Source organism: Geotrypetes seraphini, chromosome 16 (genome assembly GCF_902459505.1).
Source record: "Geotrypetes seraphini chromosome 16, aGeoSer1.1, whole genome shotgun sequence".
NCBI lineage: Eukaryota > Metazoa > Chordata > Amphibia > Gymnophiona > Dermophiidae > Geotrypetes > Geotrypetes seraphini.
The window spans coordinates 49192887-49210732 of NC_047099.1; the positions used below are offsets into that span (position 1 = coordinate 49192887).

At 43.2% G+C, this 17846-nt stretch overlaps 1 protein-coding gene across 1 annotated transcript; it reads left to right on the forward strand.

Moving 5' to 3' along the window:
- The first annotated feature begins 1797 nt into the window (after window positions 1-1797).
- On the forward strand, window positions 1798-16229 carry SPC24 (SPC24 component of NDC80 kinetochore complex). Its single transcript, XM_033923041.1, has 7 exons — window positions 1798-1810; window positions 2281-2346; window positions 2935-3108; window positions 4539-4683; window positions 12308-12412; window positions 12845-12921; window positions 15096-16229. The coding sequence occupies exons 3-7, from the start codon at window positions 2943-2945 to the stop codon at window positions 15200-15202; spliced, it is 600 nt and encodes a 199-aa protein (XP_033778932.1). The 5' UTR covers window positions 1798-1810; window positions 2281-2346; window positions 2935-2942; the 3' UTR covers window positions 15203-16229.
- Window positions 16230-17846: the final 1617 nt, after the last annotated feature.

A 17846-nucleotide genomic window follows, 5' to 3' on the forward strand; every position in this document is an offset into this window, starting at 1 on the left:
TTCACCCATTTCCTTGGTTCCCCTCTGTACCCTTTTAGTGCTTCTCTTCAACTCTCTTCCCCCATGGGTGCTTCTCTTTCTCTCCTTCCAATCCCTCTTTCCTATAGATGCTTGCTTCTTTCTTTCTCTCTTTCCTCCCAACCCCCCTTGGGTGCCCCCCTCCCTCCCTTTTCTCTCCCCTTTCATCCAGCACTACAGTACTTATCTCTATCCCCAACCTGTGCACACGAGTTCTACCCCTGTCATAAGTGTTCAAGGCTTGGGCGGTTAAGGCAGAGCTTGCAGGTATGGGACATGGACGGAATGGGATATTGAGATCCTGCGGGGACAGGGACAAATTTGTTCCGTCCTTCTCTACGTTCATGCGCTTTTAAAGCTGGAATGCTGCTCCTGAGGCTGTTACAGGGGAAAACACCCTCCAGGGATTCAAGACAAAGTTAGACAAATTCCTGCTAAACTGGAACATACGCAGGTAAGACTAGTCTCAGTTAGGGCATAGGGCTAGTCTCAGTTAGGGCATTGGTCTTTGACCTAGGAGCCGCCGCGTGAGCGGACTGCTGGGCACGATAGACCGCTGGTCTGACCCAGCAGCAGCAATTCTTATGTTCTTAACACTCACCCCTTTCCATAATGCTTCTCCAGCCCTCCCTCCCGATGTTGATTCTTCAGCTCTCTCTAGTTCCCAACTCCCCCACCTACCTCCTCCCCAACCACTACACTTCAATCTTTGGGCAGCTGGCAGCAGCAATGAGGTGAGTCTGCTGCTGCTGGCCTGCCCCAGAAGCCGCCTGTCTGCAGCAACTCCTTGTTCCCGCATAGGTGGGCCCTACAGATAAGGCAGCTTCCAGGGAAGGGTTGCCTCATTGCCGCTTGCCCTGAAGATTGAATCATAGCAGCAGGGGCAGATGTAGGTGGGGGAGGTAGGAGAGCTGGCTTTAACCTGGCTAGCCTCCCCTATTAAAATAATAATAATAATTGGACCCCTGGACAATCTTCTAAAAAGAGAACATGTCCAGGTTTTCCTGGCTATCTGATAGGTGGGGGGCTCTGGTTTGCCACTTGGCCAGAGAGAGTGAAGGATTGCTATGGTCTAGGACAGGGACAATTCACCCCTTGTCAATGCCAGTTTCAAGATGAGTTGCATTCAGGTGCCCAGAGGGCTCAAACTCTATGCTCTAGGTCCAGGAGTCCCCCCTTGCCAGTCAGGTATTCTGAAGATCTGCAATAAGTATGCATGAAAGAGATCTGCATCCTCATTGAGATCCTGGGAAGGGGCTACTCCAGGGCCAGCTTGGCCAACCCTGCCCGAAGGGGTCCTTTTCCTAAGCGCAGGTCAGCCTCTCCCGGTGCATTATGGGACTCGCGGTAGGCACTGCAATTCCCACGCTGCTTTGCGGTGGAAGGGCACCGGCAGGACTGAAGCGCCTGGCATCTCTGGTGGTCCACCTCGCTGACCAACGCAGAGGTTTCGTTCTCCTCTCTCGAACGCTCATTTCAGACAGGCATCGGCGTGGCCAACTCGGGTTGCGGGGGTCCTTCGCGACGGTCGCCATTCCCAGCTGGCCCCTGCTCGATGGGTGTCTGAAGCAACGCCTGATAAATTGTTTATTTTTATTTTTTTAAAAACCCACCTTTCTACGCACAAGGGTAGAAACAACGGACGTAAAAGGGGGGGGGCGCTCGGGTAATACACGGGGGTGTCATCTGTCCGGCGGCTGAGCAGGGCGCGCGAGGGTCCCAGGTCTTTAGTTTTGAACTGGAGCGCGCGAGCCGGGCGGTAGTGCGCAGGCGCGGAGGGCACAGAAGGGAGGCAAGAGTCGGACTGCTTCCTTTGGGGGGTAAAAGAAGAGGTTCTGCCCCCCCCCCTCAAACTGAGCATTTGTAGAGCATGCAAAGTTAGCTCCAAATGGCTGCAGAAAAAAAGCCGGGTTTTCACTTAAGAGCGACACGGGGACAAATTTCCCCGTCCCCGCGGGAACTCGTTTTCCCGCAAGCTCCGTCCTCGGCTGCACAAGCCTCAAATCCTAAGTGTTGGAAGTAAAACCCCGGATGTCCTTGTTCTGCAGCCATAGTCCTTTTAGCATGCGCGTCCATTCTATCCTAGGGAGGGGAGCAGGAAATGCTTCTGCTGATGCTCCTGCTCTGTTCGTCATCAGCTGCTCTCCTTTACTAGGAAAGTGATTAACCATGCTGGCCAGGATGACATTAACTAACTTGTCATTAGCAACTTTAAGGACATGAACAGCAAATCTCTGTTTTCTTTTTGTCTTTCTCCTCTAGACTTGCTCCGAAGTACCCAGCAGCCCGCGACCAGTATTTTGCCAACAGCAAAAGAAAAATCTCCAGGTAAGAATTTCGCCTTAGGCATGGAAAAGCCGTTTTAAACATTTGCCCCCACCCCCCCCCCCTTTATCAAGCTGCGGGTGCGCACCTGTGGGACAGTCTACCTGGTCATCTGAGATTATGCACAGAAAGTGTCAACTTTAAGAAATTATTAAAGACCCAACTATTTGTTGATGCCTATGCGTAGGTAGCAGAAACAAGTCTCATGGCTGCCGTATACATGTAAATCATGAATATTGCCTACATTTATGTTTTTATAGATATGCAGATAATGAATATTGTCTTGTCCATGGTCTTATGAAATTTTATGAATGTACTTGATACTGGCAACTGCCTAGATTCTAGGCAATATATAAATGTGTTAAATAAATAAATAAAGGTTTTTAGTGTGGGTCGGCAAGGTAAGGAATTCTATGAGCATCCAAGCATTTACCGTGCTAAAAACCTGTAGTGCAGATTGATAAAAAGGGCTGTTAGTTGCTAGAAATATGAACACCTTTGCCCATTTAGGTAGTTAGAGTTGTAGCTGCCACTCTTAGCTCTGGGGGAATTCTGTGCAAACAAAGTTGATAACTGCAAAATTCCTTCTAGCAGCAGTGATGGCTACCATAAGCGAAAATCTGCAGACCATAGAGGATATTAGCAAAGACATTGTCCAAATACTCAGCACACTTGAGTTGCCATTGGAGAAGACCCTGGCTAAAGAGGAACAGATACTGGATCTGCTTTTAGAGACTGAAGTAACCGCCTCTGATATCATCAAGGGTACAGTATTGCTATATTTACTTTCTTGTTTTTACAGGTAATTAGTGCGAGTCTCTCATGGCTCTTTGCTGTTGTCTCTCTCCAGGGAAGAGGCATTATTCATAGGAATCTTTGATGACAGCTGCCATGCCATTGCTTCCTTGTTAGGTACAGAAACTACAGTAGTTCTGTGGATCTTTGTAAATCGGTTGCTTCTGAGCGATGCAGGAGCACACAGAGCTTTACACTAAGTAAAATCCTTATACAACCAAGTGAAGGTGTTCATATGGCTAGACATGCCTTAAATCCAAACCTAAGGGTTAGGAAGATTATGGTTTAATTCAAATGGCAGCAAGAAGTGTTGTAGCCAAAAGCTGGAAAAGTAACTCGCCCCCTACTAAAACTGGTTGTGTAAGCTCTCTGAAATTTATCTCATGGAAAAACTCACTTATCAAACGAAAAAAGAAGCTGAAAAATGTCAGTCTATATGAATACTGTGTGAGAAATATTTCTAAGCAAGGTCAGACCATCTAACTTTTAAATGTTCAATTTTTATGATTGTAACTTAATTATAAAGAGTGACGTAATAGAGTGGGATTTAGGGAGGGTCGGCAAGGGAAATTTTATTTACTACAAAGATCTCAGACCATGCATCAAACATATGCAACAATTGTTTCCTCAGGGTTTCCGCAGCTGGCATCAGGCCTGTTGCAGGTTTCCAGGTCTCACGGCGCCACATTTTGATCAACTGACTTTCCTGCCGCATTCACTTCAAGCCCCAACTAATCGGGTTTGAGGACCTACTATATAAAGACAAACTGCAGACCTCACAGCATTCCCTGAAGAAAGCCACATTATGATGACTGAAACATCAGTTCTACTTTACAAGACGCAGCGAGACCCAGAAACCTGCAACTAGCATATGCAATAACTGTTCCTAACTATGTTTGACATTTTAATATGCGAGAGGCTTTAATTTTGATATATTTATATTCTGTTCTTTCAATTTCGGGAGGTATTGCCACACACAATCACAAAAGCAAAGTAATCAGTTATTGCAAATAAGAAAATGTTGCCAGGCCACTAGAATGTCAAGTGATTAGTTTCTCTTTCTCAAATCTTTGAGAGAGCTCATGTTGAATCTCTCTTCCTATCTCTTGGAGGTCCACTAAGAATAGCCGTACTGGCTCAGACAATGGTCCGTCTAGCCCAGTAGCCCTTCTTCACGGAGGACAATCCAAGTCACAAGTACCTGGCAGAAACTCAAATAATAGCTTCCCCCAATAACAGACTATGTACAATTTTTCCAGGAACTTGTCCAAACCTTTCTTAAACCCACCAACACTAAGTACATCCTTTGGCAACTCCTAATTTAATTTTCACTTCTTTTTAACCAATGTAGAAACTTAAGTGCACTGTTCACAGTGAGATTTCTGCTTGCTTGCCTTCAGACTTTTTAGCCTTGGAGAAAAATGTTGCAGAAAAGCTTATTGAAGTGGAAGGGAAGAAACAGAACAGCTTGGCTACGCTGTGTCAGATCGAAGAGGAACTTAAAGCGATTTCTGCTGAGAATGTTAATGTCAAGACAGATCTTCAATATCCTTTTACAAGAGAGCAGTACAATCCATGCAACAGACTGAATGAGGCAGCCTAAAAGATTTCAAAGTTGGTCTACTAATGCCCTGTCCTCCAGCTAATTTTAAAGTGCCCAAGCTTTCCAGAGCCTGTGCTCAACCTGCTTCTGTAGCTATATGGCTTGGTCATCTATTTTTTGGTGTGCATTAACAAGAGTTCCATTAAAGGAAGATTTATTTAGTATAAATTCTTCTGCTTCCATAAAATTGCATAGAATTATCTGTATCCTGGTGTGCAAAAGTCTGGAATCACTTGTGAATTTTGCATTCATTCCAATGTTCCTTATAACAATGTAACTCAATGATCTAAATCTTATTGTAAACCGCCTAGATTCCTTGCAGAAAACTGCAGTATATAAGACATTGTATCGTTTGTTCAACTTTCTGGCCTTTTATTTTCATTTTTTTGTTGACCCAATAGATTTGTCACAGTATAAGGGATACATTTGGCAATTAGAATCAACTTTTTATCTAGCTTGGCTGTAAAATTCTGAGTTTGTTAAAGTTGCCATGCTAATCATTTTTCTGCATAAATCAAGTATTGAACTTCACCGGCCAAAAAAAGTACACATGAGCGTTGTCGATCCTTCATGTAGGCGGCCTTAAAAAGGCCATTTTGTGTGTCGGTGATGACTCGGTATTTTGTGGGCCACCCTCTGTTCTTGATCACCTGTCTGCACCATGTCGGCATTGAGTGAACTAGTTTGATGAGGTGATCGTGGGTGACAATGCAGTTCCAGGCTGCAATGAGTGGCTCAATCAACTCACGTTCTGATGTTGGATGTCTCTTGCACCACAAGTTCTCAATCGGATTCAGATCCGGAGATTGGGCTGGCTAGTCGCTTGTTCTGACGCTTCCCGGTCGATTACCTTTTTGGGGCAATTTAAAGGTGCACTGTCATCTTGGAACAGGAACTGGCCTGGAAACAACTGCTGAGCTGATAGCACTGTGTACTTTTGCAGTACTGTGATGTAGTTGGTCCCTTTGACCAGACCATCGATGATGTGCACAGCCATGCAGCCCCAGACTTATGACCTTCAAAGGATGTTTCAGTGAGGTTGAGGCACTCGGGCTTGAATGCCTCTCCAGGAAACCTCCTCACATAGGTTACCAAACAGGCAGAAGATGCTTTCACCACAGAAAAGCATGTTTTCCTACATTTCACATGTCCAGCTTCAATGCTTCTGCGTCCACTAGATCCGGTTGCGCCTTTGGACATCAGTCATCAGTGACTTGTTGCTTGCTTTGCAGCCCCACAGATCAAACTGCAGGCACAGGTGACAAGTTTGAAGAGCTGACACTGACATGACACTCCTCTAGCCTCTCGCGCAGTAGCTGAGGTGAGATCAGCTTGCGATTGGTCTATGAATCTGTCTTGGCATGATGTTGTCTACCGCTGAAACCATCACTTTTCTTCTTTTGTGCAATCTTTACTATCAATTTGTGACTGCAGCCGACTTTGTTGGTGATCTGATGTTATGAAAATCCTTCCTCACTCATCACTGACACATGAACACGCTCCTCCGATGTCAGGTTCCGAGTAGACAGCTGCACGGGGACGATGGGAATCCTGCTGGTTCCCCCTTCGGGTCACGGGGATCCCGTGGGGACACCCCCTAGGGTCTAGGGGATCCTGTGGGGACGCCCCCTAGGATCGCGGGGTTCCTGCGGGGTTGGATGCACTCGAGCCGCGAGGCTCGTCTTCTTTTCCCTCCCTACCCTGCCGCAGCACACAGCCTACCCGGAAGTCTTCCACGATGTTAATGCTGATGTTGGAGGGAGGGCTTAAGCAAAGCCCTCCCTCCCTCCGGATGTCAGCGCTGACATTGGGAAGACTTCCGGTCGGCTGTGTGCTGCGGCAGGGCAGGTAGGATAAATTCAAGGCAGTGGCGTACCAAGGGGGGGGTGAGAGGGAGCGGTCTGCCCCGGGGCAGCCTTAGGGGGGGTGTAGAGCTGGCCAGATCCCCTTACCTTCGTGGCGCTTTCCCCTGACCGACCGACAGACAACAGGCCCGGTCCGACAAAACTCCCTGCTCTGTAGCCGCAAATCTAAATTACTTTCTTACAGCAGCTGGATTCAGGGCAGGGAGGTTTGTCGGACCGGGCCTGTTCTGTTGTCGGTCGGGCAGGGAAGCGCCACGAAGGTAAGGGGCAGTGAGGGAGAAAGGGAGGAAAGGTGGAGTGGAGAGGAAAAGACACTTAAGGGAAATGGGTAAAACTGAGGGGGGAGAAGGACGCTGAAAGCACATGGGGAAGACAAAGGGGTGGAGAAGGATGCTGAAAGGACATGGGGAAGACAGAGAGGGGAGAAGGATGCTGAAAGGACATGGGGAAAACTGGGGGGAGAAGGATGCTGAAAGGACATGGGGAACATAGAGGGGAAGAAGGACACTGAAAGGATATGGGGAAGACAGGGGGGAGAAGGACGCTGAAAGCACTTAGGGAAGACATAGGGGTGGAGAATGATGCTGAAAGGACATGGGGAAGACGGGGGGGAGAAGGACGCTGAAAGGACATGGGGAAGACAGAGGGGGGAGAATGATGCTGAAAGGACATGGGGAAGACGGGGGGGAGAAGGACGCTGAAAGGACATGGGGAAGACAGAGGGGGGAGAAGGATACTGAAAGCACATGGGGAAGACAGAGGGAGGAGAAGGACGCTGACAGGACATGGGGAAGATGGGGGGAGAAGGACGCTGAAAGGAAATGGGGAAGAGAGAGTGGGGAGAAGACGCTGAAGGGAAATGGGGAAGAGAGAGTGGGGCGAAGACACTGGCAGGGAAGAAGACAGAGATGCCAGACTATGGGGTGAGCAGAGGGAAGAAGATGGGTGCCAGACTAATTTGGAAGGGGGAGAAAGGGAGAGGCACAGTAACAGAGCAAATGGAAGACGCAGAGAGAAGAGAGATAGTGGATGGAAGGAATTGAATGAGAACATGAGGAAAGCAGAAACCAGGCAACAAAGGTAGGAAAAAAATTATATTTCTTTTTTTTTGTTGTTGCTTCAGGATAAAGTAGTATATTAGTTGTGTTAATAAAAATTTATAAACATTAGAGGCTCCGGTAGAAACCCGTTTACAAAGTATGTATTCTTCCCAATTAATATTTCAAAATTAATAAAGTCTCTTTGCTTATTTTTAAATGGGTTTCTACCAGAGCCTTTAATTCAGTAGCATAATTAAATGAAATAACTATTTCTGAAGTTTATAGGGACGGGTGGGGACGGAGGGGATTCTCGCGGGGATGGGTGGGGATGGAGGGATTCCTCACGGGGACGGATGGGATTCCTCACGGGGACGGGTGGGATTTCTGTCCCCGCTCAACTCTCTAGTTCAGAGTCTTGTTCATGGTTGATGCAGAAAGTGTATGAAACCCCAAAAGCTTGCGCTTTTTATAGCTGCCCTGTTACCTAGATGTCTGGATTGTGATTGGCTGACAGAAGCAGCCTCCTGATTGGTCAGAAATAATGCACGCTGCTTCGACAGTCTCAATCCTGTTTTGAAGCATGATCTGTAAAAATTATACACTTCTCCCTCCATATTCGCAGGCCCGCAAATATGGAAATATCGCAAATAATTTTTAGGGCTGACTCTGACCCACCCCTGCCTCCTGAACCTCTCAACACCTTACCTGGTAGTCTAACGGTGAAGTGGGGCAGGAGTAATCTTCCTAAACCTGCCCCATGCAAAGTAATCAACAAAAATGGCTGCCATGAGTTTCCATGGTCTCACAAGACTACAGTGGGAACTCACGGAAGCCATTTTGGTTGAAGGCTCTTCATGGGGTAGGAGCGTAGGAAGATCACTCCTACCCCGCTAGACCACCAGGTAAGGTGTGGAGAGGTCCGGGGGAGGGGGGGTCAGAGTCGGCTACTTAAAAGGAATTCAGAATTTTCATGGCTCTGTGCCTTTACTAGTTACAATCATAGATCATGGCACGGGGCAGGAGCGTAGGAAGATCGACCCTGCCTTGCTTCACTGCTATACCACCAGGTACGTCGTGGAGAGGTCCAGGAGGCAGGGATGGGTCAGGGTTTAGAAACTTGCAAATAACTGGTCACAAGTCCTAAACCCCTGAATAAAAGGTCAGAAAGTTGAAGGAAGGCAAAATTCACAAATGGTTCCAGACTTTTGCACACCACTTAAGTCTCTCTGCCATCTTGTTATTTTCCCTGGCTAAAAAGCCTTTTCGCTGAAGAAAGCTTCTGCAGTACACGGGAGTAGCAGTGGTTCCATAATTGCACTCTTCTTGCAGTATTAGGGGGGGGGGGCGCAGAGCTGTTAAATATCCCAATTATTAAGGAACGATAAGGCCTCAAATCTTCCATCAGCTCGAGACTGCACTTGGTAGGCAGCCATCCTTTAAGCCTTGTGAAATTGGTGACTTTGTAGAGCCGATGTTGCTTTATTACACACAGCAGGGGGTGCTGCATGCTCTGTAGACTGCATCTTTAATAGCTTACCAAGGCTGTTAAACATTTCCCTGGGATAGAGTGGGGCCAGAACATGTACACAGGTTCAGAATATGTAGCTGTTGGACTCTGGGCCAGTGATCTGCTGACAATTTCATGAGCAGGACAGAGATTGTCACTGTTGGTTTTCTCTGGCCTAAAGAAATCACTGGGACTTCTGTTTGGGTACTTGTGATAGACGGTATAACAAGAAATAAATAAACTTGGTACCAGAACAGACTGCTCTAGTTTTAAGCCTGTTAACAGAATAAGATAGAAGGGAGTGATTAAACAATCAACTCTAACCATATTAATAACTGAATCAAAGCCATGATAGCATCCAGCAAATCAAATCTATATCAATAAATTCTAAAAATATCTTCATAACAATATTAAGTCACAATCCCTAGTGAGTGTTTGAAGAAAACAGTGGTGGACATATCATAAATTATCCAGACTTAGTCTTTGGAACCTCTTATGATATATACCATTCCAAGTTCCTGTCTTGTATATTGTTGTGATCATCTATGTCCACCACCCCCTAACGAAGAAATAATTAATCTACTTAATTGTATTCTTATTCCCTGAAGATTATTGTTAGCACTAATTTTATTTAACTATTGTTATAATTATGGGTAACTTTGTTGTTATAATATATGCTTTTTAAAAAGCACAATAGGCAATATGTTTATTGAGAAACTTAAACTATTAATTACATTTAATTGGAGTAGACTTAACTACAGTTTCTGGTGGAACTCTCTGTCATATATATAAGATGGAAAGAACGCTAGCCACACAAAAAGGAAATTTCAATAAATTTCAGGAGGTTTGGGGTCCATTAATAGAATATTGTGATGAGTAAATATCATTTTTCCCTTATTGGTAGGGAGGGAGGGATTTCTGATTTGATATTAAATGTTTAGATTAATAGAAAAGATTATATCATATATTATATGATATATGAAATAGGGATGGGAGGATGGATTTAAATATTATAATTTAAGTTATATATGAAAGCTAATCAAGTGATATTGTATAAGTTTAAATGATATTTTCTGATACACATGTTGTAAGATGTAAAAATGAATAAAGAATTAAAAAAAAAAAATTGGATCAATTTATAACGTTGGAAAACTTTCTAAAGTGCATGTGCCTAGGGCGTACATATACCGAAAATCTCTTAATATAAATAAATAATGTGCAAAGAAGCTACCATTTGGCAACACTTAGCTTGTTGTAAGGTGGAACCTGCCACCGTCAACGTTGATATGATAAAGAACTCCCGACCCCACAGGGTTGAAACGCCCATAAAAAGAAAAGGCGTTGGGAGTTCTTTATCATATCAACGTTGACGGTGGCAGGTTCCACCTTACAATAAGCTAAGTGTTGCCAAATGGTAGCTTCTTTGCACATTATTTATTTATATTAAGAGATTTTCGGTATATGTACGCCCTAGGCACATGCACTTTAGAAAGTTTTCCAACGTTATAAATTGATCCAATTTTTTTTTTTTAATTCTTTATTCATTTTTACATCTTACAACATGTGTATCAGAAAATATCATTTAAACTTATACAATATCACTTGATTAGCTTTCATATATAACTTAAATTATAATATTTAAATCCATCCTCCCATCCCTATTTCATATATCATATAATATATGATATAATCTTTTCTATTAATCTAAACATTTAATATCAAATCAGAAATCCCTCCCTCCCTACCAATAAGGGAAAAATGATATTTACTCATCACAATATTCTATTAATGGACCCCAAACCTCCTGAAATTTATTGAAATTTCCTTTTTGTGTGGCTAGCGTTCTTTCCATCTTATATATATGACAGAGAGTTCCACCAGAAACTGTAGTTAAGTCTACTCCAATTAAATGTAATTAATAGTTTAAGTTTCTCAATAAACATATTGCCTATTGTGCTTTTTAAAAAGCATATATTATAACAACAAAGTTACCCATAATTATAACAATAGTTAAATAAAATTAGTGCTAACAATAATCTTCAGGGAATAAGAATACAATTAAGTAGATTAATTATTTCTTCGTTAGGGGGTGGTGGACATAGATGATCACAACAATATACAAGACAGGAACTTGGAATGGTATATATCATAAGAGGTTCCAAAGACTAAGTCTGGATAATTTATGATATGTCCACCACTGTTTTCTTCAAACACTCACTAGGGATTGTGACTTAATATTGTTATGAAGATATTTTTAGAATTTATTGATATAGATTTGATTTGCTAGATGCTATCATGGCTTTGATTCAGTCATTAATATGGTTAGAGTTGATTGTTTAATCACTCCCTTCTATCTTATTCTGTTAACAATTATTTGATCTACAGGGTTGGCACATATTTAAGGCCCTACTATATATTATCTCTAAGCTAGTTTTAAGCCTGGCCATCCAGCCTATATTAATGAGATAAATTGATGCATTAAGCATCCCTGCTTGGATCAGCCTGGTCCTGTCATAGTGGAACGAGTGAGGTAATTTTTGACGCTGCTCTTTTGAAGAGAGAAAAAGCTGATTGAAAAGATTTTGGTTCAGCATTCTCTTAGAAAGCTTGTTTTGGACTTGAAGCACCAAATGCTGAATTTATATTATTTTTCATTTTGATATTTCTCTTCTTTTATCTTATGACAATGGAACTCTTTTTTCCTTCAGTTTTAATTTTTGTAATCCGCTTTCTTGTAGCAAAGGGCAGTTTCTAAATACGCCTAGGCATAAACAGCAACTTACAGTATTAGACTGATTACTACAGGGTTTTATGTTTTAACTTGGAAATCTAATTTGTTTTAGACAGAGGGGATATGATTATTTATTAATTTGATATCTTGCCTGTACCATCCAAGGACCTAGACGGCTTACAATGTTAAAACGATAAAGAATGAAAAGAATTTCAATAATATATAGGATAGGAAACAACTTAGTTATCCATCCATCCATCAGCAATAACAAAATCACGCATACAAATATTCAGCTTATCATTGAAAATATCGCTGCTGTCTTCAAAGGTAACCTAGTGGCCATTATCAAAACTTACCAACATTATTACCCGTGAAAAGATTTCTGTTCAGGGAAGCCTTTCTGCTTTCCTTAGCCTGACGTAAATTCTTGATGAAAGAACTCGAGAAGTTAAAGGAGATGGAGGAGGAGATGGAACAGATGCAGCAGGAAGTGGATGAGGACACGACCATAGCAACCCCTTCTGCGGTGTAAGTCCCAGCCTGTCTTGCAACTAAATCGGTTTAGCAGTTGGGGGGTGGGGGGGGGGGGCACTGAGCATTTTCCCCCACAGGCATAAAGGATCTGATTCTAAAAACGGCATCCTGCTTGCAGGCGGTGGTAGGCGTACTGCCATCTAACGGACCAATCGGGATGCATGTTTAAAGAACACAAGTGTTCACACCTCAAGTTAGGTGTGTAAACGTGGACCAGCGAGTATTCTAGAATGACATCACATCACCCAGCCCCCGACTTAAGCAATCTACTGAGAATTGCTCCCACTACGTAGAAATCTAACAAGAAGTTTCTAAATTCTACGCTGTCCATCCCACTAAATGCATGTTTTTATCCTGATGTACTTAGACCTGAGCTAAATTTGTATTCGAGGGCCTTGTTTCTCATAATTTCTTTTTATCTTTTAGGTATCGGGCTCAGCTGTACCACCTGGTTACCAAAATCCAATGGGATTATGACTGTGACCCCACTCTGATCAAGGGAGGTATCCTTTTCAGCGACCATCAAGTGAGAGCACAGTTCTGGCAGGTGGGAAAAGGGAGATGCTTCAAGGTCAGTCTTTTTGGAAGGTGGAGGCAGGTAGTGGTGATCAGTAGCAGGGGAAACAGCCCGGGGATCTGTGGCTGGCTGCACTTCCCAATGGAAACATTTTTTTTTAAAAAGAAAATCATTTTCTAATGGTGAGGAGGCAGCCTCTGGATACTCGAATGCCATTAATCCCAGCATCGTGTCCTTCAACTTCAAAATAAAAATCAAAATTATACACTTGGCTAGAAGCAAGAAAACAGCAAGCCCCCTGACTAAGTGCCCACTGCACCTGGCATCCTGTTTTTGACGGTGGTCAATCTGAGCCCCTTTTTCTTTCTGATGGGATGAAAGGGGGAGAGCTGGCAGGTGCCTTTTTAAAATCGGGCTTTGAAGAAAATGAATAACCTTTTTGCTTTGCAGAATGCCAAGCTAAGGTTTTCATAGTGAGAGAAGCCATTACCCGGTCCACTGGAATTTGAATTTGAGGAAAGCCGTGCGGAAAATCCTAGTGATGCCCTGGATGGGGGCTTGGTATGGTGGCTGCAGCTAACTCCCTTTAATTTCTTACATACCACCTTCCAATAGTTTATAGTTTATTCAATTTTTGATTAAACGCCTTTTCGTTACTACAAAGCGTTGTACAAAATAAAAAGTATTTACATTTGACAAAAATGACAATTAAACATACTTTCTTATAGTAAAACTACAAGACAAACGAACCGTGCAAACTGGGTAAATGTTGACCCTTAGGCCATATAAACATAAGGAAAAGAGGGAAGAAATACACTTGTAATAGAAAAGTGAGGAACATATAAGGGAAGAACACTTAGGAACTGGGGAGCAGTATAAAATTAATAGTTAAGAGAAAGAAGTTCAGTTAAAAGCATCATTAAAAAGAAAGCACTTTAAATTGCTTTTAAAATTTTTTAGGTTTTTTTCCATTTTTATATACAAAGGGAGAGCGTTCCAAATTGTAGGGGCTGTAACAGAAAACGTAGAGGTGCGACGCGTGCCAATGATTTTTAAAGAGGGAACATTAAGGTTATATTGAGAGATGGATCTTAAAGTTCTTGGGGGGTCGTATGGAATCAGAAGTCTATCTATGAAAGCTGGTGTGTTGGTCTGTGTTGTTTTAAATGCCAGAAGAGCGATTTTATAAGTTACCCTGTGAGAGACTGGCAGCCAGTGGGCCTTTTGAAGCAAAGGGGTAACATGATCGTATTTTTTTGCTCCCGAGATTATTTTAATGGCCATATTTTGAATAAGCTGCAAGCGTTTTAAATCTTTGTGAAAGATACCATTTAGTAGAGAGTTACAATAATCCATTTTTGAAATTACTAGTGAATGAATCGGAATGTTAAGGGAATTAGTATCTAAAAGAGGGGCCAGTGATCTAATCATTCTTAATTTATAATAACAACTTTTTACTATTGCACTTATTTGAGGACGGAATGTTAGCTTATTGTCAATTAAAACACCTAAAATTTTTGTAGTTGAAATTAATGGAAGTGGAGTATTTTCGATTATGATTGGAGATATTAATTGATCTCCCTCTTTTCCGGAGAAAAGAAGAGTATTTGTTTTTAGAATGTTTAAAGAAAGCTTGTTTGTATTTAACCATTCGTGGGCTTTACTTAATTTTTGGTTAATTGACTGAATCTCGGTTTGATTGTTCGGGTTAAGGGGGTGCAGTAATTGTAGGTCGTCGGCGTAAGCGTACACCGTAAATCCTATTGATTGGCAGAGGGTCAAAAGCGGGGCTAAATAAATATTAAATAATAGGGAAGATAAAATAGAGCCTTGTGGTATGCCAAATTTTGAATGATAGGATTTAGATTCTAAATTCTTGTAATATACTGATGAAGTTCTATCAGAAAAGTAAGAAGGCCAAAGCTGTCTAGTAGGTGAAGATTCAGATATTGGAGGGATTTCCCTGTCCCCAGAGGACTCACAATTGAAGTCTGACATGAGTGGGGTGTCTATGGTTACAGGGAGCAGCTGCTGCTTATTTCCCAAACTAAACTGCTTTTTTTTTTTTTTACATTGCTATTGGGGAAAGAACTGTCTCTAAATGGATTTTTAGTGTTGATTTGGGAGTCCAGCCCTTTTCCTTTACTCATTGGTGCCTAGTCCATTACAACGGAGATGTGGCTCAACCCATTAACATCGACAGCACCCAGCACTCCAAAACCTTCATCTGTGACTACCTGTGGAGTCTGGTTTCCACAGACTGGTGAAGACCTTTGCAAAACGGACATGCACTGGGCCAGAGTACCCTACCACCGCTGAGTGTGAGGCCTGGCTTTCTACGCTGTCCAAGCGACACTGTATTGATCCTAAGCCCCTTTAGTGGATCCTCTGGATCTGGGGAGTGGCGGAGCACTGATGCATGATGTCTGCGCAGTCTACGTGACGTTGTATTGATGCGAATTGTCTTGACCTGTGCACATTTTCCATGCTTCTCCTTTAAATGTGTGAGTTTTTGACAGAAAAGGGCCCTTTTTCCAGTCCTCGCTGCCCTTTAGTCCTCTGGGTGTCAGTTGTCTTTTCCTCTGGCTCACCAGCACCCTCAAGTATTTTCCATCTGGGCTCATTTTTTTGTTTTCCTGTGTGCAGTTTCATATCTGGATGCCAACAGTGCCATCCTAGTTTCTCTCTTCTCCCGAGCAGGCCTCCTGTATTATTTGTGGCTGTTTTCAGTGGGGATCCTTTTTTTTTTCTGCATCCTCTAGAACAAAGCTCTGATATTTCCAGCTAGATATTCACTCTAGCTAGGGTGAGGTATCTGTTTCCTCTGCAGTATTTATCTCCTTATATATTTCCTTTCAATCTGTAACCTGAACTTAAATTTTTTTAACCTACCTCCTTTTTCTTCCCTCTTTCTCATAAAATGTTGTGCCGATAGGAAGTCTTCTGCTACACCACATTTCTGCCTGAATTTCTCAAATGTTAACATTCTGCTTCTTAGTTATCCTTTTTTCATCCATCTCCTGAAAACTCCACTCCTTTCCTCTTACAAAAGCTAGTTCATAGTGTACTGGTGGTATATGTCTCTTTCTCTACTCATGGTCTCTTGTTCCACTGGATAGCTACAACTAAGTCTATAATGCTGTCGTATTGCTGGTGGCTGAGATATGCTCTAGCTTGCCTCCAGTCACTTGAGTTATTATGAAATAAAAACATAGTCTGTGTGTGACATGGTGATGCATGAGAGATCTGTATTGAGAAAACCTGCTAATAAATGGAGATGGATCTTGCCTTTCAGCTCATTTGACAGGGTAATGCTGAAAACCATCCGGCTGGTATTTGGCTTCTGGTAGTCATTTTTTTAAAAGCCATCAGCCATGGGCAGAATTAGTTCCAGGTAGTCAACGCCGGGCCACAACTGGACACAGGTATGGAAGATGTTGATTCAAAATTGTTTTGGCTGTTAGATTTGCCTAAGGGGTTGCGGGTTGGTGCCCTCTGCTCCCCATCCTTCCCAGCCCTAAAGAGCAAAAGGCTGCCAGAGCCCCAGGCGCCTAGTGGTCCACTGGGGTCCAAAGGGCAAGAAGGATGCCCAGTTGCTCATACCAGTCGTGACCTGCTGTAACAAAATGGCTAACCTCTGGACTCCACTGGACCACCTGGTGTCTAAGAGGTGAACCCCCTGGGGGGGGAGGGGGGCACAAGAAAGGCTGAAGCTACAAGTTAGACGTTAACTGGACAGTAGCCAGTATTCAGAACGGCCTTTATGCTGGTTAAAAAGTCTTGGAACGAACCAGACTGTAGTTTAAGAGGCAGGAGAGGCTTGATGGCTTTGACTATCGAGTAACATATGTGTGTGTTCACTTCATGTTAATATAGGTGCATATCCACTCTGCTGCTGTCATGTAAAGCAAAGAACTGGCCATGGGATTTCACTTAGTAATAGAATGGTTTAGATAATTTCCTAAAACAGAAGTCCAGAAGCCATTCTTTAAACAGACTTGGGGAAATTTAGTGCTTATTCCTAGGATAAGCAGCATCAGATCTGTTTTATTCTTTTGGGATCTTGCCCAGGTACCGACCCGGTATGGCACCTCCTTTATAACTGAATTTGCACTAATAGAGTGGTTCTTCTGAAGCAATTCAAAGGTTTACATCACACAGAAAAGAATCTCCCTAGTTAGTTTTTGCCTACCTTGTTCTAACCTGCGCCTCTCTTCTCTAGCGGAAGGTACTGTGATGGTTGCGAGGCCTGTTTCATGTCACATTTAGCTGTGAGCCTTTCCCAAGGCAGGCAGCTAGATGGGACTCTTGGTTCTAATTGGAGAAGCCCACTGCCTACAACTGATGTAGTGGGTGCCTGTGTCTTATGCTCACAGGGCCTTTGTTTTTATGACAGGAGGTTTGAGAAAGCAATCTCCTATGACATTTCAAAAATTCTTTCAATGGTGATTTCTTAGTCATGTTCTAACGATATCATCTGAACCACGTCGAGCCCTAGTTTCTAGGGGAGATGCAGTATATAAATTGAAAGATTAGATAAGATTATGATGATGTGGGTGTCCATGACCTCAGTATTGAGAGGACAATTCCAGATGACAGGTTCCTGGGGAAAGGCACTACTTATCCTTCGAGTTAAGTAACGTGGAATCTTGCTACTTGTTGGAACTCTGCCGTGTCCCTGTGACCTGGATTAGCCACTACTGATAACAGATCGACCTTCCCTGTCATAGTATGTACTTCCTTGAAATGGCTGTGGACTGTGGAGAGAGACCAGAGCCGTTAGGGGAATATCAGAAGGATATGGATTAAGGGACTTCCCCCCTGCCCCCAACCCAGAGCGTCCATCTCTGAGGCATGGAGAAGGATAATAAGATCTTATTTCTTTGCAGTCCCTTCCCCATCTATGCAGCA